The 21,878-nt window shown below is 40.7% G+C and overlaps 1 protein-coding gene across 2 annotated transcripts in view; it reads right to left on the bottom strand.

The window, feature by feature from the left end:
• Positions 1–21,878, bottom strand: part of LOC126106853 (uncharacterized) — a 154,380-nt gene that overhangs the window by 128,387 nt on the left and 4,115 nt on the right. For both annotated transcript variants that reach the window (XM_049913246.1, XM_049913247.1), the window contains exons 3-5: positions 21,639–21,796; positions 8,603–8,733; positions 4,618–4,753 (exon numbers count right to left, since the gene is read on the bottom strand). In XM_049913246.1, the coding sequence (XP_049769203.1) occupies positions 4,618–4,753; positions 8,603–8,733; positions 21,639–21,796 (425 nt within the window). The remainder of the gene's footprint in view (positions 1–4,617; positions 4,754–8,602; positions 8,734–21,638; positions 21,797–21,878) is intronic.

Genomic DNA, 21,878 nt, shown 5'->3' with positions numbered 1-21,878 from the left:
TTCTACGTGACTGCTGCATTCTGGTCGGAGGTGCCGGAATTGGCAGTCTTGTGTGCATTCGGTGTACTTGCTTATGTGAACCAATTGTGTGTGTTTCTCTTTCTTTTTCTGATGAAGGCTGTGGCTGAAAGCTTATGGGTGTCTTTTAACTGTGTGCGTCTGCAACTTAATGTGTTGCCTTAACAGTAAGCAGCAATCTGTCTTTTTCCTAACCTGCTGATATTCCAACACGGAGTTTCTATTGCTTGATAGACTCCTGTGATGCTCAACAGAAGAATTATGGAAATCAATTGCCTGGACAAATATAAACACTAATATATAATGGAAAGTGAAAGGGTTGTTATAAAAGAGAAAAACTGAAAACTGTTTCAGTATATCGTATTTTAGATACAGAAACTGAAAAATACCCGTTCATAATTTTAGTTACCAGACATTCGCTGCTTGCTACAAGAAGTTAACACATTTATTTACTCATATTTATGACTGCTCTGAGCAATGACTCCTCTCAGCGAACAGTACACAGGGTGGTTATAATCAAACTTTCACTACTTTCAGAGGTCCCCAACAAAAACAAGATAATAGGACAATGAAACTGATGAGATATTTGTAAGGACATGCAGAAGACAAATACTGAATAAATCATTGAAACAAACATATAATTTCCACATGAGAGGGTACCATTTGTTAGTTGCATAGCACGTTTCCATTCCAGGTAACAAACTTTGCTCAGTGTGATGACCATCTGCATTCACAACAACTGGAACCACACTAGAGATACTATTTCCCAACTGTTCACAACACTTTTGGAACAGGGACCACAGAATGTTCAACTATCATGACGCAGCTCGTGCACTGCTTGAAGATTACACATTGTGTCCAGCATTCTCAGTCATGACAACAGTAATTTCTTCAACAATTTGTGGCACAATTCACCATTGGTCTCATTCAGGGACAATTCCCAACTCATCAGTTAATTCAAGCTTTCTTCAACCTAGTGCAGAAAGATGACCTCTCTGTATTTCTTTAATGTGGCGATTCCCATGAAGAGCAGCAGAATTACTGCTGCTTTTGGGTAAAACAGCTTTACAAGTAAAGTCTTGCTTAACTCCCTCACACCAATGTTGACCGAAGCACCGGAGCCTAATTCAAGTCGTGACACTGGCACTACTAACGATGTAAATCCTGCAGCGCACACGGTCTGAACATCGGTTCTATAAAGTTGGATACCCATACAGTAAACAGTTTTCTGTTTAAATTGGCTCAAGTAGCAATTACGGATGTAACCACCCTGTATACTTTGAGTTTGTTTGGGTAGACAGGTTTGTAGTTGTACTTGTGTCACTTATTTTGACTTTCATTATTTTGCATAATTATTGACTGAATTTAAAACATTGTCATAATTATTCAAGAACAGATACTCTCTTACATTAAGAGCTTAACACAAATATTATTGTTAAAAGGCAAGATTAGAAAGTAATACACAATAATTTTACTGTCAAAATGCTCAAAAAAATTTTCACAAATGAACTTACATCTTTTACCTACTTTTCTACAAAGTCACTGCCGTTCTCAGTGCATTAATACCATCATGGTACTAGTTTCAATATACCCTGTTCGTGAAGTTCGTTTGATTGGAGTATAGCCATGTGCAGACCGCTGATTTCAGTTCCGCATCTGACACAAAAAGTTGGCCCGCCAATAATTTCTTCATGTGACAAAACAGGTGAAAGTTCGACGGGTCAAGGTCCGGGCTGTGTGGTGAATGCTGGAGCATCTTCCACCCAAATTTGGCATTTTCTCACATGGGGGAAGAATTGTCATTAAGAAGCCTATCACCATCTGCATTAATGTTGTACTGTTTGTCACGAAGGCTAACTAACTAAACCAAGGTTTTAATGTATGCTGCAGCATGCACAGAGCTCCCGTGTTCAATGAAGTTCACCAATAACACACCATGTATACTCCGGAACACTGTCACAAGTACTTTCCTAGTAGACTGGGTCACCTGGATTTTTATTTTATTTTTTTTGGTACTGGGAAACCAGCATGTTTCCAATCCATACAGGCTGGCTCGGGTTCAGGAGTATAGTGGTACACCCACTGTTCATCACCAGTAACAATCTCTTTCAGAAAGTCACACCCTTCTGCACAGGGTAACACACAAACTGATGCAAGCTTGTTATCATTCGCTGGTCCGTTTGGTTGTGTCAGGTTCTTAGGCATCCAGTGTGCACTAACTTAATGAAATTTCAATGTGTCATGAACAGTATCCTACATTGCATAATAGGAAATACTGAACAGTTGTGATAAGGTTCACGGCTGCACATGCCAGTTCTTCAAAATTTCTGCCTCAATGACTCTGACATTCTGTATGGTTGCAGTTGTTACCAGCTGCCTGGAGAATGGTGAATCACTACGGTTCACACGGCCCTGTTGGAAGAATGTGCACCACTTGGAGACATTGTTCAGTTCATACAGCCATCCCCATACACCCCTTGCACGTCAATTTCCGTCGATTTATGTACTTCGGTCCACAAAGATGGAACTAACTTTGCTGCTCTTTACTAGTTGATGATAGTAACATGCACACCATGTTTGTTTTGTAGTTCAGGCTTCTCTCGCTTGAGCTGCACGTGAAAACAAAATACCCTCTGTAGTGCAAACTATATCGTCGTGAAATTTCAACATTCCAAACTGCAGTACTATGGGAGAAAAAAATTATAGTGTGACACTTTCTGATCTTCCTTTGTAGAAACTGTGTCAGTGTCATGAGGCAGTGTAACTACCAGAACGTAAATACACGGACTTTAGTCATCCAGTGCTTGAGGATGAGAGCACTTAGCAACTTTCAACAAACTTTACAGGTAATTTCAAACCTTTACGAAACTTTTTTTTGACCTCCCACAAAATGAGTAAAGGAAAAAAGTTTATCGCTTTCTACATTTTTGCTGTTCTCTGCAGTAAAACTTCAGCATCAGACTTGACACTTCAATTTATTACTTCTTTAGCACTGTTGCTACTCAAAACATAGTATTCAGACAATATCTACATACCGCAATGAATATAACTGCAAAATTAAGCATTATGTAGCTCAGGGATGTGACATCATAAATATTGATATGTGTGAAAAACTAGCTTTTGCTTTAAATGGAGCGCAAATTACCGACACTATATTCATCCAGTATTTCATAATTAAAGCACTTACTGACTACCAACAAACTTTAAGCATAATTACTTGTGGCCACATTGGCTATGTGCGGGAACTGTGACAGTGTGGAATTATTACTTATTTGTATTGCCTACTACCAGTCACTTTTATTTGTTTTTATGTTTAATTTAACATACTGCAAAGTGTTCCGAGCATGTTCTGCTCATCTTCAGGTGTTTATAACACACTGGTGTGGCTGTTGAGGGATTGGATGAGTGGGGGAAGGGGCAGTGCTTGGCCACAAATTGATATCTAGTGATGTCTTCTGATGGTGTGGATGATGATGATGATGATTGGTTTGTGGGGTGCTCAACTGCGTAGTCATCAGTGCCTGGACAAAGTCCCAACTTTTACACAATCCAATTGGTTATCCAATTCCTAATCTTCAGCATTCTTCCACTGCACGAAATTTAAAAAGTTCCTTTTCTCATCTAGTCCATATTTCGTTTCTGTACAAGGCTACTGGAAGTCTGCATTTTATATCCTCTTTACTTTTTCCATCCTCTGTTATTTGGCTGCTCCAAACAGCGAAACTCCCCTACTTCTTTCAGTGGCTCATTTCCTAATCTATTCCCCTCCACATCAGCCTGTTTATTTTGACTAAGCTATATTACCCTCACTTACTTTTGTCAATATTCATCATATAATCTCTTTTCAAGGCACTATCCATTCCTTTCAACTTCTTTGCCTCGTCCGATGGAATTACAATGCCACAAGCAACCCTCTGTGTTCTTATTTCTTCTCCTCGTGTTCTAATTCCCTTTCCAAATTTCTCTCAAGTTTAATTAACTACTGGCACAATGTATGTACCAAATAATGTTGTGGATTGATTATGACTCTGCCTCACTCCTTCTTCACCTACTGCTTCACTTTCACATCCTTCAACTCTTGTTGTAACTGTAGTCCATTTTCTGGCTGACTCATAGATAACCTTTTGCTTCTCATAATTTATGCCAGTTAGCTTTAGAATTTCGAAGAGTAGATCAATACAAAGGAGAAAACCCATCAATAAATATTACAAATGCAGTGCCTGTATTTCTACACGTGATGTTCTCCCATGACATGAGCCCTGCAAAGACTGTTGTGCCCCAGGCCACCGATACCTGTCGAACTGGTCAGTATTGTCTGTTAGGAAAAGCATAACACGAAAAATAAGAGGTGACAGCTGCATGACAGTGCACAGACTCGGGCTTCACAGCAAGTAAACCTGACCGTTTCTATGAATTTATTAGAACTGCAGCTTAAATAGTATATGCACATCACAAAATAATTACAATATGATGTTATACATGTGATTTGTAAAGGGCAGAAAAAGAAATTAAGTTTATTGGGAATCATAATGTAACGGCCTGCATTTGAAGTCACAGTGCTGTTCATTGCAATGACACGACATTCACATGCCGACTCACCCTTTAATAGCCTGTATGAGAGGATTTGCACCAGCTTGTAAAAGCATCTCCACAATATCTTCATCTCCTCTGAACATTGCATCGTGAAGGGGAGTAGCACCAAATGAATTCATGGCATTTACATCAGCACCTCTGTCTGAAATAAGATACAAAATTCAAGGACATTAAAATGATCTCGTGTTAAAAATATAACAAAAGGAATAATGGAAGGAGCAAAGGTGCATACGCACATGCATGCACGTGATATTCTGTATCACTTAACTCTGATTCAGGACACTGTTTGAAAGCTTAGCAACATTTTCAGTGTGACTTGCATGCTTACTGACTGCTTGACACTTAACTACAGGGTGATTTGTTACCTCCACTCCTTCCATTATATGTATTCAATCTAGAACCACAATTAACACTTCAATTCAGGAGTTCAATTCAAGCAGTCGTCCCAATATACGTCTAGGAAATTCCGAGGCACACTGCTACAATCCTAATGCATTGGTACACACTGTACTAATGTGTAAAGGAAATGCTCAGAGAACATAAATGGGAATCCCCGGAATACAGGCAGCATAGTCTTCGTGACAGCCTGCTCTGTAAATTTAGAGGACCTGTTTTTGAGGACATCTGTGAAAGCAGATGCATTAGATGAGGGACTATGTCCCTGTGTTCATTGAGCCTCCTCATATTTGACATTATGTTAGAGTTTAGATGCAGACTATGATGCCCAGTATTGTGAAATGTGCGTTTTAAATACTTCCAATTTCTTCGGAAAATGCAACCACTGTGCAATAGTCGAGAACCACTCTCACAGCGAATTGACAATTTCCCAGTGCCACAAAGAATACCGTTTCTTGCTTTTGTTTGTCTGTACATGCACTACAGAGTGGGTGGTAGTGGGCAGAGGCTACTCAGATGTCACTGCGAAGACAGTCGAATACTGAGAATATATTTGGACACGATCAAATGGTCGTTTATTACTGTCTGCTATTCAACTAAACGTGGAGCCGGCACAGTCATCACTGTGGCAGTCCGTGCGAGCCTGAGACGTAGAGAGTAGCACAGTCTCAGAGGCGATCCCAGATTTGTGCACTCTGGCAGAAAAGCTAGACAACATCCTTGTAGTTCTGGACAGTACTGTCAGGTACAGTCAGATACACGTTCATATATTCGAATTTGCCGGGATGACTCGTGTCCTCGTCTGACGGGTTGCTACTAAATTGGCAGTCAGTAACTTCTGTTAAGGTAGACCAGTTACTCACATATACATTCTGTAGACGTTTTACAATTTTTATACTAACAGTGCAGGTCGAGTCTGAGCTGTGTATACATGCATTCCTTGTGAGTTAGTATTTTAAATTTACTAAATACTGAATAGCTGGTTTTCTTGAATTGGATAACAATGAACATAATAATCTTTATCATGTAACTGCTAATCATATTTAAATTTAGCTCGAACATACATATGCTGCCAGTATTTAATAAATATTCATCTGCTAGATTTAAAATCTACTTTGCTACCAATCAAGCCCCCTCCATGGCTGCATACTGATGTCATTTCTGGGCCGCCGATAGCATTACTAATAAACAATGAAAGTAATAATTTTCTTTTAGTGCTGTACTTGTGGAGATAGCTACCGTTCTCAACCTGCAACACATTTTCAAATTACAAATTTCATTTGTGAATACAGATATTGCACAGGTGCAGTTCAGGTGTTTTGTGAGTAAAGGTATGGCATTCTTGATCGAGCAACCTTTCTAAAATGCAAACTATGATGTGTTCGGTAAATTGTTTCTACTCAAGTGTGAAACTCAATGTCAGCAGGACATAGAATAACAACAGTTTGCACCTTTCTTGTCACTTTTCTCCACACAACTCTCCACAGAAATCTATTCTGTTCTACATGACTACTGTCCCATACATCCACTTGAAACTGCTTACTGTAGCCAAGCTTCTGCCCCATGCTACAATTTTTACCTCCACAATTCTATCTATTACGAAATTAAAACCTTTCTCATAAAGAGGCTTACAATGGCACATTTCCCTGGCTACTTACACGTTAAATGTATCACCAAGAAAATGATTTATTAACAGTATTAGAAAAAGGACAAATTGCTTCTCACTGTAAAGACAACCCTTTGAGTTCCACACACAGGCACAACTAAAAGAGTGGGCACACACGACTATTACCACTGGCAGCTCGGACCGGAATGTGGCCATCACGTGGATAAGGTGTGGGAGAAAAAACAGACAGAAAAGGAGCAGGGAAGGGGAAAGGACGGGTAGGTGTGTTGGTAGAAGACAGCACACAAGGAGAGTGAGAAGATGTGAAAAGGGAGGATGTGATAGGAAAGAGAAAGCAGAAAGTGTTGGGTGGGACTTACTGTAGCTTGAGGCTGGGATAAACTTGGGAGTGGAGAATGTGTTGTAAGTGTAACTACCATCTGCACAGTTCAGAAAAGCTGGTGGTAGAGGGGAGGATCCAGATGGCCTGGGTTGTGCAGCAGCCATTGAAATCAAGCATGTTATGATCAACTGCATTGTGCACCACCGGGTGTCCTACTTTGCCATCAGCCACAATTTCAGCATCTCAGATTTTGGTAATTCTTTGTACATTTGTAACAGTAGTCATTTGCATGAAAAATCCCTTCGTACCCCTCCTAAAGTGGTGTTCTGTTCCCCACCCAACTTCCATAGCACCCTACACCATTCCTATGTCACTCACAATCCCAACCCCGTGGCCACAGGGATCTCATCCCTGCAGAAGACCCAGATGCAAGACCTGCCCAATCCGTCCACACAGCACTTCCTATCCCAGTCCTGTCACAAGCTCATCTTACCTCATCAAATGATGGGCCACCTATGAAAACAGCCATATCATATACCAACTCTACTGCAACCATTGTACAGCCTATTATATTGGTATGGCCACCAACCTGCTGTCCATCAGGATGGCCCCTCCACAACGTACTTTTCTTAACTGTGCAGATCGAAGTTATCCTTACAACACAGTCTCCACTCCTAAATCAGCCTCAAACTATGGTGATCTACAGCCCCACACCCTCCATCCAACAACTTCCACCACCTCTGTCCTATCACCTCCTCCCTTTGCACATCTCCTCACCCTCCTTGTGTACCGCCCTCTGCCAATGCACCCACCCGTTCTTTCCCCTTACCTGCTCCTATCCTTTTCCACTCTCCACTTTTCCCCCCAGACTCCACTTCCTGTCACTCCATCACTGCATCTGGCAGTCTCATCAACCTATCATCTAGTCCCTGCACGCCCAATCAAACAGTGCTCTTCTCTCTCCCCACCCATACCAATCTGTCCCCCCACCCCCACCCCCCATCCAGATTGCTATTCACACAAGTCACATTCTGGTCAGAGCTGCCAGTGGTAGTGGTCATGTGTGCACATGGTGTGACTGCTTGTTTGAATTTGTGTGTGGTTTCTTTGCTGAAGAAGGCTTTGGTCAAAACCTATAATGCGTAACAGTCTTTTTGTTGTGCCTGTCTGCAGCTGAAAGGGACGTCTTTATGGTGAGCAGCAATCTACCCTTTCCCTAATATTATTAATATTCAAACCTGAAGTTTGCATTTCATAACTTTTTTAGTTTGAACAAATCTTCAGAATTCTATTTCAAACTCCACCAACAGTATTGGAGATTTTATTTTCGAGAACTTTTACAATATCATTAATTTCAGCAAAAGATGTCATCAATACATTTTGTCGCTCAAACTTCAGTGGCACACATTTTTAATACATTACCTCACTTCTTCGCTTCAATTATTCGATTGTACTTTTGATAGTACACTTTGAAACTTACTATTAAAGATACTCACAACTTCCGAATTTACAGTCATAACAGAGGCAATCAGTTTAATTGCGGCAGTATCTCACCTACTTCCCAGTCATGTGGGGTACACGGACACCAACTCCACACGAAGTCTGCAGGCACTGCGGGAGCGCAGCTCGCAGTGAGCGGAACTTACCAAGCAGGCAGGCGACGACGTCGCGGTCACCGTAGCATGCGGCCCAGTGCAGCGGCACATTCCCACTGCCCTCACTGTCCCGCGCGTTGACATCGATTCCTGCGGCCACCAGCTGGCACACGCGGCCCACCCTGAAACACGAGACAGTCGGTGTCAGTCTGGTCCGCCACTCCTCCCTTCCGCACACTCACCAGAACTCCTTCCTGTGGGGACTCTGAACTGTCACGACAGCTGTATCCGTAGGATGTCCTATCACTGCGTGCACATTGTGGCAATACACACAGTCACACACGCTGTTGTGGAAGACAGGTGGGTCAGCCGTGTGAAACAGAATGATGGTCTCATTCTCAGCATCTCAGATTTTGATAATTTTTTGTACATTTGTAACAGTAGTCATTTGTGAGAAAAATCCCAAATTAAAAACCTCCATAATTATCTTTTTTTTGTTACATCAATAGACATTGAAATCTCGATATCTCAAAAACGATTTGTCTTACAAACTTAAAAATCTGTCGCGTTTTATTCTGTGTTGTTAAAAGCTTTAAAAGTATGTGCTAACTGGTGATTTCATAACAGTGCAGAATTTTCTGAGATCAAATTCCTATTTTACTTGGAAAATTTCAAAATCAGAATTCTTTTGTTTTGATAACAATATGCTAATCATAGCAAATTTCATGATGGTATTCCAGTGGAACATATTACCACTCCAGCAGGTGAACCATTTTACATAATATAAGCGAGTGCGCAGTGTACTTTGCACATGTGTCTGTTACCAAGGTAAAGCACATACGAGCAAAATCACACTTTAACTGCAGTTTCATTAAACAGTGATAAAATAAACTTATATTATATGAACTAAATCACTGTCTAATTGAACAATAATAAAATAAACTTTCATTATACCACACTGCTGCCAAGTAACCAACATTAATGACCCACTTGAACCATTAAACAGTGCAGCTTCATCAGATCTGTCAAACAATTATTTGATTACTAAGTATTCTTAGATAACTGCCTCAGTGTGGGAATGTGATGCCACCTCGGAATCTGGATTATTTCGTTGTATGGATCAAAAATATTTTCTCATCTGTCTCACTGTTTATTGTATATTACTGTTGTTTGCTTGGATATATGACAACACAGCTTACTGTGTGGGCTGAAAAAGTATTGAAGGAATAGGAGTGGGTTTGCAATTGTGAAACAACTAAGGAATGGGACAAAACAATGTTTTTTGTGACTGACGCATTTTATACATAGATCCGCCCACTTGAGGGTTGAAAGAAATTTTATTTTACTGATAAGCACAGCACCTATATGCAAGGCAGTGTAAGCAGATCCCCAACAGCTCACAGCACTGTTGCCAACTTTCAACTGCAAAGCACTGACAACTGCAGGCAAAAACAATAGTTGTTTCTACAGCTATGGTGACACTGTGGTGTTGCCATAGAGATGTTCACAAAATCATGTTACATTATCAGTTGAGGTAGGCACTGTGATAGAGTGTATTTCAGTTTAGCCATAAAGTCTGTGTTGGTTTATAAGTATCGAGAGACACAATATAAACATGCCCGCGCAAGAAAGAGATATGCACGAAAAGAAAGATGAAACTATATCTGTACTTTAATGTTTCCTTAAGCTGATGTCAAATTTTTACATATTCGGCCAACAGAGAGTATGTGGTACTACATTTGTAGGCTGGCAGTTGTGTTTTGGTTGAGGAGATTGCCACCAGATATTGCCTTTACTGTGTGCAACTTCGGATACTCGACAACAGACGCTCTTCTGGATTGTAGTTTAGGCAATGCTTTCAAAACAGGGTTACTATAGTGATCCTGGGCCTGACATTGAATTTAGCAAATCAGAAAGTGAAGAAGAATGTGACATTACTTCATTAGAGACTGAAAGTGACGGCAGTCTGTCAGTTGAATGACAAGTGCTTGCCAGTGGTAAGAAATAACTACATCCACCACTGTGCTCCAGCCAGCTCCTACGATATTTATGCTCACAGGAAACTGTTGTGAAATACTTGGTCAGACTTCATAGCTACATAGAAACTAAAAAATGACTTCAAGTTTCAGGATATTTTAGTCAAAATCCAATACACGAGTACACTCAGGGTTTTATAATTGCTGACTTTCAAAATTTTGTAACTCATTGTTTTGAGCTTTAAAAGCCGTTTATACGCAACATCGTTTATTATTGAATGTTTCTCATTAACAAAAAAGTAATTATTCTTTGGAATATAATTTGGAAAAAAAATTGTTAAGTTAAGAGGTTAATTACTCCAGTAAAGTTTCTTCACAATATTGAGTGCCCCTAGTAAAGTTAATACTACACAAAAACTCTTAATTCTATACTTTGTACTGTCAAAGTACCTGAACTAGTGCACCAATGCACAGGGTTGTAACTTGGCCTTACAAAGAAAGGCGTCACATCAGTTGTACAACTGTTTTGTGGTCCACTTGTTCTGCAGATGAAATACATTTCTTTAAGATTCTTTCTATGAATCTCAGTCTGACATCTGATTTTCCTATTTTTTTTTGTTTTATATGGTCCTTCTGGTAAGGTCACTCCAGATGGTTACTCCTAGGTATTTTTCAATAAATTACAGTTTCCAGCAAATCATCATATATAGCTTAATAGCACAGTACAGCATTTCTTCTCCAACGTATGCACAGTATGTTACATTTATTTACGTTCGGGGTCAAATGGCTGTCCCTGCACCATTCGTCAATCCTATGCAGGTTTTCCTGCAATCCGCCACAGCCTTCCTTCCGAAGCCTCGTTTACACTGAAGTGACACGAATGATTATGCATGAGAATTCTCTCCATTGTAAACAATCTATGCATTGTGTTTGGTCATGCATGGATTGTATTCACTAGTGTTTCCTCGTGATCTGCCTTGTGCCAGATTTAGAGTTAACTGTCAAAGAAAGTGTGTGTCCTTACGGTTTTGGTGCTAGCTTTGAGGATAGAGACAGAGCACTCGCTTTGCAGCACAGTGCCGTTTTTTGTGCACGAACTGGCATCTGTTTTGTTTATTGTAAGTGTGGTTTTTTTATGTGACACAGTGGTCATATGACAGCGGACCTTCTGTTCATTGAACAGCACAGATTCTACAGATGATTGTGGGAGCCTAATGATCCACATCATAAATTGCTCAACAAAACAAAAATGATGCTCGGCAAGAAATCACCTAAGTGCTGGCAGTGCCAACAGAGGAAGATGTGGTGTTTTGTGCAATTTCTGTAAGAGAACTAAAAGTCACAATAAACCGATAACATAGGTCAATGTAACATAACAAAGACCTGACCATTCTCATGGCTTACATTCAAGGTCTCTGTCTTAATGTCACAGCTTAGCTACTGTTTTACGAACTTAAATATGGGAACAGAATAAGGAAAAATTGTTTTCCCTCCAATTTTGACATCACATTATACAGTTTTAATGACTGTGTCTCCCTCGCACTTACCTTTATACAATCCAAGAGTGTTTCGGTTATGGCACTAGACACTTAAGGAATTATTTGGAAAACATACGCAGCTCATATGTGAAATAGGTATTTGAGGCTAATGTAACTGTCACCTGTTGCCAAGAGTTGCGGTATTAGTGCTCGGTTCTCTTTTTCCTGATATGGACTGTTGATAATTTGTGTCATGTTTCGAAATATTTGGTTCAGAAGGTGAAAAATCGCCTACCAATGTGCAGGTGAAGTTTTACAATAAATCAAGCGATGGTTCCAGCTAATCACTAATCAGAGCCGAACCACCACTTTCTTCACATCTGTGCAAAAATTCAGACACCCTCATTTTTCTGTGTATATGCCGTTTTGCTTTCGTAACCAGCATCGAGCTGGCTGTACAAAATAAACTGAGTTGTGATTCTTTTCTCTATCATGCTGTGGGTTGCTGTACTGAATATAGGTTAAGCATTTTTACCATAGCAACATTTTAGTGAAAAAAAAAAAAACTAAGCACTTTGTATGTCATCTCTTTCATTCGATCTAGTGTAAATGCTTATTAACTGGTACAAGTCAATGATGGTAAGGGCATGCCAACTCCTTACGGATTGTTTGTGAATGCGCATTCGTTCATGTTCGCTTTGGTGCAATGGGGACTTGACATTGCTATTTATTAGCCTCATAGGTCTTCTGATGTTTTCTACTAGATGATTCAAATATATTGTGAACAGTAACCACCCTATCACATTTCATCAGAGGGTTCCTGAAATTAATTCCACGTATGTCGATTTTCTTCTGCTGACAATGACACTTTCAATTCTATACCCAAGTCTTGAATGCAGACACAAAGCTGTTCAGATACTCAGTAAGCTCATATTTTTTTCACTAAATGACAGTGCGGTGTTGTATCAAATATGTTCCAGAAGTCGAGAGACAAGGCATTGACCTAAACACTGATGTCTACAATGCTGTGGATTTCGTGGAGGAAAAGAGCGAGATGGGTTTCGCAAGATCTCTGTTTGGGAAATTAATGTCAATTCATAAACAGGAGATTTTCATTCTCCATTAAATCATAATACACTGAAGTGCCAAAACCTGGTATAGGCGTGCAATTCAAATACAGAGATATGTAAATGGGCAGAATATGGTGCTGTGGTCGGCAATGCCTATATAAGACAACAAATGTCTCGCGCAGTTGTTAGATCAGTTACTGCTGCTACAATGGCAAGTTAACAAGACGAGTTTGAACATGGTGTTATAGTTGACACATGAGCAATGGGACACAGCATCTCCGAAGTAGTGATGAAGTGGGGATTTTCCTGTACAACCATTTCATGAGTGTACCATGAATATCAGGAATCCGGTAAAACATCAAATCTCCAACATTACTTTGGCCAGAACAAGATCCTACAAGAATGGGTCCAATGATGGCTGAAGACAATCGTTCAACATGACAAAAGTGCAATCCTTCCGCAAATTGCTGCAATTTCAGTGCTGCGCCATTAACTGGTCTCAGCGTGCAAACCATTCAACAGAACATCATCTATACGGGCTTTCGGAGCTGAAGGCCCACTAGTGTATCCTTGATGGCTGCACAGCACTTAGCTTTACACCTCGCCAGGGCCCGTCAACACCGACACTGGACTGTTGTTGACTGGAGACATATTACCTGGTTGGACGAGTCTCGTTTCAAATTGTATCGAGTGGATGGTCGTGTACGGGTATGGAGACAACCTCATGAATCCATGGACTTTGCATGTCAGCAGGGGACTGTTCAAGACAGTGGAGGCTCTGTAATGGTGTAAGGTGTGTGCAGTTGGAGTGATATTCAATCCCTGATACATCTAGATACAACTGACAGGAGACAGATATGTAAGCATCCTGTCTGATCACCTGCATCCAATCAAGTCCATTGTGCATTCTGATGGACCTGGCAATTCCAGCAGGACACTGTGGCAGCCCACACATCCAGAACTGCTACAGAGTGACTCCTGGAACACTTCTTCGAGTTTTAACACTGCCGCTGGCCACCAAACTCCCCAAACATGAACAATATTGAGCATATCTGAGATGTCTTGCAACATGTTGTTCAGAAGAGATCTCCAACCTTTCGTACTCTTACAGATTTATGGACAGCCCTACAAGATTCATGGTGTCAGTTCCCTGCAGCACTACTTCAGACATTAGCAGGGTCCACGCCACATTGTGTTGCCGCACTTCTGCATGCTCGTGGGGGTCCTACACAATGTTAGGCAGGTGTACCAGTTTCTTTGGCTCTTTAGTATACATGAACATAAAATATTTTCCATAATTCTACAGCAGACTGATATCAATGATTATTATTATTGTGTATCTGACAACTACCCTTCTTGAAAATGTAAATGACCTGCACTTTTCATCTGATCCAGAAACCTTTTCACTACTAAGCAATTGTAGCTGATTTTCTACTGTGTCATCACTTATCTCAATATTGCCAATTTCAGTGTTCATAAGAAGACTGAAAGGAGGGCCGTATTACAGTCTTCCATGGTGCAACAGTTTTGGAAGATCGAATTCGGTATTTTAATCTTCTCTCCCTCATCTTCAATTTAGGTACCGGTATGGACACTGTATAATAAGGCAAAACTCATTAGAGTTTTTAATCGAACTGGTTGGTAAAATTTTACTTGAAATTCATTGCACGCTCCTTATGGTCATTTCACTTCATTCACCTTTCATTTATCTTCTAACATGGCTATTAAACCACAGTGGGTTTTTCTTATCCCATAAAACTTTCTTCAGACCATACTTGTCTACATTGTACGGAATGATGATTTGAATTTTATCCATTTCTGCTCCATATCTTCAACCTCAGCAGTGAATATTTAATGTTAACTACTAAGATACTTAGCAAGTTGTATCCTACCACTCCCGTTAAGTACAAATGTTTTCCTACTTTTCTCAAAAGCCCTTGTAACACCCATAGTCACTGATGCTATCACAGCCTTATGATCACCGACGCCCTCCTCTATGTTAACTGATATCAAAACTTCAGGTTTGTTTGTTGCTAGGTCTAAGATGTTATCCCAATGATTGGTTTTCCATCTATCTGCTCCAAATAATCTTAAAACAAGGCATTCAGAATAATTACACACAAATCCATGTCTCCGACACCAGTTTTGATCACATGACTCTCCCATTCTATAGTTGGCAAATTGATGTCTCTCCAATATTATCATAGCACAATGAAGAAAATCAATCACAAAATTTTACAAGTTCTCTTACAAGTGATCCGCCACTGCAGTTCCTAATGCAGGGTATCTAGAAAATTATCCAGTTACCACGTTTGACCCACCTTTGATGCTTAACTCCACCCATATAATTTCACATTTGTAAACTGTAGTAACCTTGCTAGATATTATGGAATTCTTCACTGCAATAAATATGACACAATTACTGGCATTATAGCTACTCTTATAATATGTACAGTTTTACCCCATTATAAGACAAGGTTTTTTCCCAAATTCTTCATTAAAAAAATACACGGTTGTCTTATATTCTCAGATTAAGCTATTGCTGCTGAGATTAACATTTTTTCATTGTTTAATGGAGTACCTATGGATTGTCTTTACAACATGCACATTTAATTTGAAGTATTCGGAAGGCCACGACCCGGCAAATGACATTCACCATCAAACAGACTCGAGATTCCCCGATACACTATCGACATTTCTCGAACGATTGTGTGACATTTGACTTGCGGTGCTAGTGCAAGGGACACACGAGAAACTAGAATGATCTACTGCTCTGCTTAAAATTTGACAGTTTTGTGAAACACAGGAGGAAATATCACTAAATTCTATCATATTACAGACTCTTGTTGTATTTAAACAAATCTGCAATAGAAGTTCTCATACATGTATGGATACCATGTACCAACATTAATGCTGCTTTCTCAGTAAAGGTAACATTCAAAAGCGGAAACTGTCTCCTTCAAACAACAATACTCTATTCTGAACCCAGATCAATATTTTATTTGATTATGAGAGACTGTAACAATTTACTAAGTCAGCTGCAAATGAGAATTTCAGGAGCTGTGCACATACAAAAATTACCTGCTTTTAATCAGCTTTAGAACATGATGGTGAAGGAAATTAATGTATGTCTAACAAACAGAACAAATAATATTAAACTTTAACAATTGTCACAAGAATACATTACAGTGGCAAGACCTGTCATGGAGATAATACATAACAGAGGTCAGTAGATGGCGGGAGGACATGTCAAGTTCAAGAACTGGACTGAATCATTATTGTGATCTTGTATTCGTGTATTAATTGCTATGACTTGCACCCTAGAAGATATTGTAGTCAGTGTTTCACAGTTGCTCAAGCCAGCACTGCGGAAGGATTGGGAGCGGAGCAGTGACACCAGCTTGGTCGAGGACAAGATGTGTGCGGGGAGGGGAGTAGAGAACAGGCAGCAAATTACATGGTGTTGCCAACGTGGAAATCTATACTAAGTACTCTGGCTTTTTAGGAGCCCCTGCCACATTCAAACTGCAGTTTGCCTGAATCAATTTGTAATCAGAATTGAACTGCCTTTAAAACGGGACAAGTAATCAACAATAGTATTTATTTCTGCAGGAGATGGTAAAAGTCTAGATGAGGCCAGTGATGGCCTTATGTGTTTTGTGCTGCAATGTTGTTGATGCTCACCGCAACATGACGGGAACGAAAGGTGACGTGTCAGCTGCTGGTCCTAATTAGCCAATGAGAGAGCAGCCGGCAGACACTATATTTGGTAGAATGTGCCATTGGAACATTCTCATGTCAGTATAGAAGCAAAATGTGATACGTATTCGGATAAAAACAGCCTTATAGCCTTATTCTCAGGTCCCACAGTAACCACAACCTCATAAAATGCTACATGTTTGGAGGGGGGGAAAAAAATAAATAAATAATAATAATAATAATAATAATAATAATAATAATAATAATAATCTACGACAACAAGGTATACTCCACACTGTATTTAGATTTCATTGCTACTCATTTCTGGTTTTTACCAACTTTCTGTTCCTTATGCTATCTGGGCATTATCACCTTCAATAAGCATTATTAATTACGCTGGATGCTCCTGCAGTTTACTAATGTATCAACCTTCTCTATTTCTGACCTATGGGGATGCACATCCTCTGAGAATAATGTGACTTATCTAGCTTCGACTTCTTCAGACAGTTTATCACTAATCCCATGAGAGGTGCGGACCTTCAAACTTTAAAAAAAGCCACATGTATTCCACTATTTGTGTAGCAGCTTCCTGAATATACCACACACCTGACATGTCGAGGGGGCACCACATTTCTCCACTCAACTGCAGAGGTCAAGAAAATCACATCCGTTATTGCTGCAGAATCATCTGAGCTTCTACATTAGACCATCCACTCTGTTCCAAACCGAAGGACCACGTTCAACTTCTAGGATGGAGCTACAAGTACCTCAGCCTACACACTACGAGTGCATAACTAGCTCCTTCAACCAAATCAGCTGACCACAGAAAGAAACGGAGCACGAATTCAGAACTCAAGTAGTAGGCATCATTTGTGCCAACAAGAGCCATGATTTGCAGCTGCCTGTCTACTATGTATTCCAGTCTCAAATGAGACCTCCCGGCACCTGCAATTTTCCTGAGAGACTCGATTGTCCATCTAACATTAGAGCTTCCAATGGCTATAGTCCAACTGAAATTACCTGATAGTTGATGTCTGTCACTTGTCACTACATTGTTGCAACACCTGCTGCTGGCTACGCCTCAGGTATGGGTGACACACCCTTCACAAATGATGTTAATGTGTAACGCGGAGCTATGTTGGAAGCAACCGCCATGAGGTGTAATGAAAATGGGAGACGCTTTGTCGACAGCTGATTTTAGGTGACCAATGGCTGAACTGCAGCAGATGACGAGTTTTGTAGCCCTGAATGTTTCTGGACAAAGGGGGGGGGGGGGGGGGGTAATAATGTTCTGTGAAGGCCTGATGGAGACTCTCCACATGCTTGGCTAGGGACTGTTCATTACTACAAATGCGACAATCACAGGTGTCTAAGTCTTACGGAAAGGACCTTTCAGTATCGAAACTCTTGCCCTCCAGGAACTAGAGCAGCATGCTCAACACAACCTCAAAACCCTCCAGCCTGTTCACTTCCCACTCCAACCTCAGACTACCACTACCCACCACCTCAACAAGACCATCTATCAACCTTCCCCACAGCCCCTCGTGGTTGACAAACCCTGCCTCGCAGACCTACTACATTTACCACACTCTCAGGTACTCCCTCCCACTGTCTTACAGATACTAGACCATAAACATACCTAAAACTCAGTCATGACTGTCCTCCAAAAGCCTCAGTCCCACAGAAGTATCAGTCCTTTTCAAAGGCCTTATCTTTTTCCCCATTCCCAAATTCAATCATGCTAGGCTCGTTAAAGACCTTCTCTCCACCTGTGAACACCTCCCCTGCTCCTAACAAACCCTATTAACTTTCCAGAATTTAATCACCCATTAACTTCCCATAATGTCCTAACCATGAACCTTGCCTCACTGCCATTCCCAAAACCCTCAACAATGTAAATCTGCAAAAAGAACTGCAATCCACCATCTAAAAAACTGTGCCCGACCTTATAATACTGTAAGTACTTGCCAACAAAAATACCACTGCTGAGATTACAAATTGCAGGAATTATCTAGTGGAGGTACTCTGTCAGCTATCAGACACGTTTCCCTACAAGTTCTGGCACAGTGACCCCATTTCAGAAATCCAGCAGGATCATCAGTCCATCTTCATATCTATAGGTCCATCCTACAAACTTTTCCCTAAGTCTTTGTCTCTCCTCACCTGTACCACTCCCTGCATTCCCAGCTTCTACATGCTTCCTGAAGTGCATAAACTCAACCTTCCAGGACATCCCATTATGCCTGGATATTAAGCTCCTTCAGAGAAACTCTTCCCCCGTGGACCAACACCTTCAGCCTCCTGTATGAAAGACATTGAACATTTCCTTTGGTTCTCCAGATTTCCTGTTCCTTTACCAATTGGTAGTCTGCCTAACACTGTTGATGCCATATCCTTTCACACCAACATCCATAATGCCCACATCTTGTCTGTATTGAACAATTTCTTTCCCAATGCCTGACTAAATCCAAATCTATACCCCTCTTCCTAGTCACCATGGCCAACTATATCCTAAATTACAATTACTTCTCCTTTGAAGACATCATCTACTAATAAATCTGTGATACAGCAATGAGCTACCCACTTGGCACCATTCTATGACAACCCATAATCCCAAAACCCTCACCTGCTTCAGATCCACTGATTACAACTTCCTGATCTGGACCAAACGTGAGGGCATTCTATCCACATTCCTCCAGAACCTCAACACCTTCTCCCCATTTGCTTCACCTGGTCCTCCTCGACCCAACAGGCCACCTTCCTAAATGTTGACCTCCATCTCAAATATGGCTACATCAGTACCTCTGCCCATATCAGACGTACCAACAACCAGCAACACCTCCACTTCGACAGCTGCCACCCATTTCATACCAAGAAGTTCCTTCCGTACAGTCTAATCACCCCTGGTCGTTGCATCTGTAGTGAAAAGCAATCCTTCCCCAAATATGCCAAGGGTCTCTCTCAAGTCTTCACAGACTACTACTACTCTACCTACCTTGTCCAGAAACAGATCTTCCATGTCTTGTCTCTTAAGGCACCTACCACTTCCCAGAGTCCATCGTGACCGCCCAGGACTGGTCAACCTAATCACAGGCTCTGCCAGGATTTTGACTAACTCTTGTCATGACATGAAATGAGTAATATCCTCTCCATCCCTCCTGCAGTGGTATTCTGTCACCCAGCCTGCTTACGCAATAGCCTTGTCTGTCCCTACTCCATCCCTGTTCCCCAATCCTTGTCGCATAGCTCATGTCCCTGCAACATACCCAATGAAATACCTGCCCCATACATCCTTCCACTGCCACCTACTCTAGCACTGTCATAGGAATCTTCTACCCCCAGCAAAGATAGGACACCTGTGAAAGCAGCAATGTGATCTTCAAATTCAGTATTCCATGTGGACAAAACCATTGACAAACTGTCTGTCTGCACAAACAGGCACCGTCAAATTGTGGCCGAGGGACAGGTGGACCAACCAGTTGTAGTGTGTGCCACTTTAAACGACGTGCTCGACTTCAATAACTGCTTCAAAGCCAGAGCCATGTGGATCCTTCCCACCAACACCATTTTTTCTGAAATGCATAGGTGGGAATTCTCCCTGCAATGTACCCTTCGTCTCATAACCTGCCTGGCCTAAATCTTTGCTAGTCCCTGTCCTCCACCTGCCCATCCCATTCCCTGTTCCCACTCCAACCCTAAGCACACCTTCCATCCCAGCAGTGCACTTGCATAGGCCTTCACCCTTCTCTACTTCTCATATCATGATATTTAATGTTCAATTTAGATTACTTATGGGATAGTAACACACTTACTCATTTATATTATGGGGTGGCACATGTGAGGCTATAGAATTATTGTGGAACTTTTCTTCCCCCCCCCCCCCCCCCCCCCCCTCTCCTTCGACAGACGAGGCAGAGGTGGGAAGTTTTCTGTCCCCTTGTCATATACAAATGAGTAAATGTGTTATTAATTAACAATATATTAAGTGTTACATTTTCCTTTTTAATAATACAAACTCACATATAGCATGCGTAGCACATTATTACATACAATATTATGTGTTAGTTCAAATATTTGCGTTGTATTATTTGTTTGATGTACTCATTGAGAGGCACGCAGCAGTTGTTCACCCGCCTTTATGTCACACTAGGGATTACAACTCGGTACGGACTGCTTATTGGAGCCCCTCAGAATAGGTTATGTTGAGAATCATCTATGAAGAATGTAGCCCTAATAAAGAACTAAACTCCATTAGGAAAACAGTTCCTAGTTTCTTTCAGTATTAAGAATGCTTCCACATTGACAACATATTTGTGCACATTCATATAGTAAGTATTCACAATTATACAACCCAACAGAAACTTATTGTACAGAAGAATAGTAAATGACTAATATAAGAAAAGATAGATTGCTACTTACCTTAAATAAGATACGTAAGTTGCAGACAGGCACAATTAAAGGACACTTGCACAAATCTTTCTGGCCTGAGCTGGCAGTCATGTGTGCATGAGGTGTGCTTGCTTGCATGTGAATGGTGTGTGTTTCTCTTTTGCTAATGAAAGCTGTGGCCGAAAGCTTTGTGTGTCTTAATTGTGCTTATCTGCAATTTAATGTGTCTTCTTTATGGTAAGTAGCAATCTATCTTTTTCCTACATTGTTGATAACCTATGTGAATTGTCCGTTGCTTGTTTTATATCACTAATATAGTGAAACTAAATCTACATCCATATTGTTTTGCAATTTTGGCAGTTAAAACTTCCTCAACTCAACTGTTTGACATAGCCTAATTAATACTTTTTGTTCTACATATTAAGCTATGAAAAAGAAATAATAGTATTATTGGAAGAAATGTTTAGAATATTACTCAGAATTTGCTGTCGCTCGAAGAAGTTCTTCTACATAGATGTGCCTCATAGTAGGAGAGCCAACTGCTGCATCCACAGCATTCATTCCCTGGCTGTTCTGGACACCCGGATCAGCTCCACAGGATAACAGCGTCCGTACGACATCACCTCGATGCAACTGTAATAAACGGCTTAGGATGTACATGTAAAACTTGATAGTTCTGCGTATTTTTATAATTTATACATGTCTGCCTGAGTTC

Source organism: Schistocerca cancellata, chromosome 10 (genome assembly GCF_023864275.1).
Source record: "Schistocerca cancellata isolate TAMUIC-IGC-003103 chromosome 10, iqSchCanc2.1, whole genome shotgun sequence".
Classification (NCBI taxonomy): domain Eukaryota; kingdom Metazoa; phylum Arthropoda; class Insecta; order Orthoptera; family Acrididae; genus Schistocerca; species Schistocerca cancellata.
This window is presented reverse-complemented; position numbering and strand designations above follow the sequence as displayed.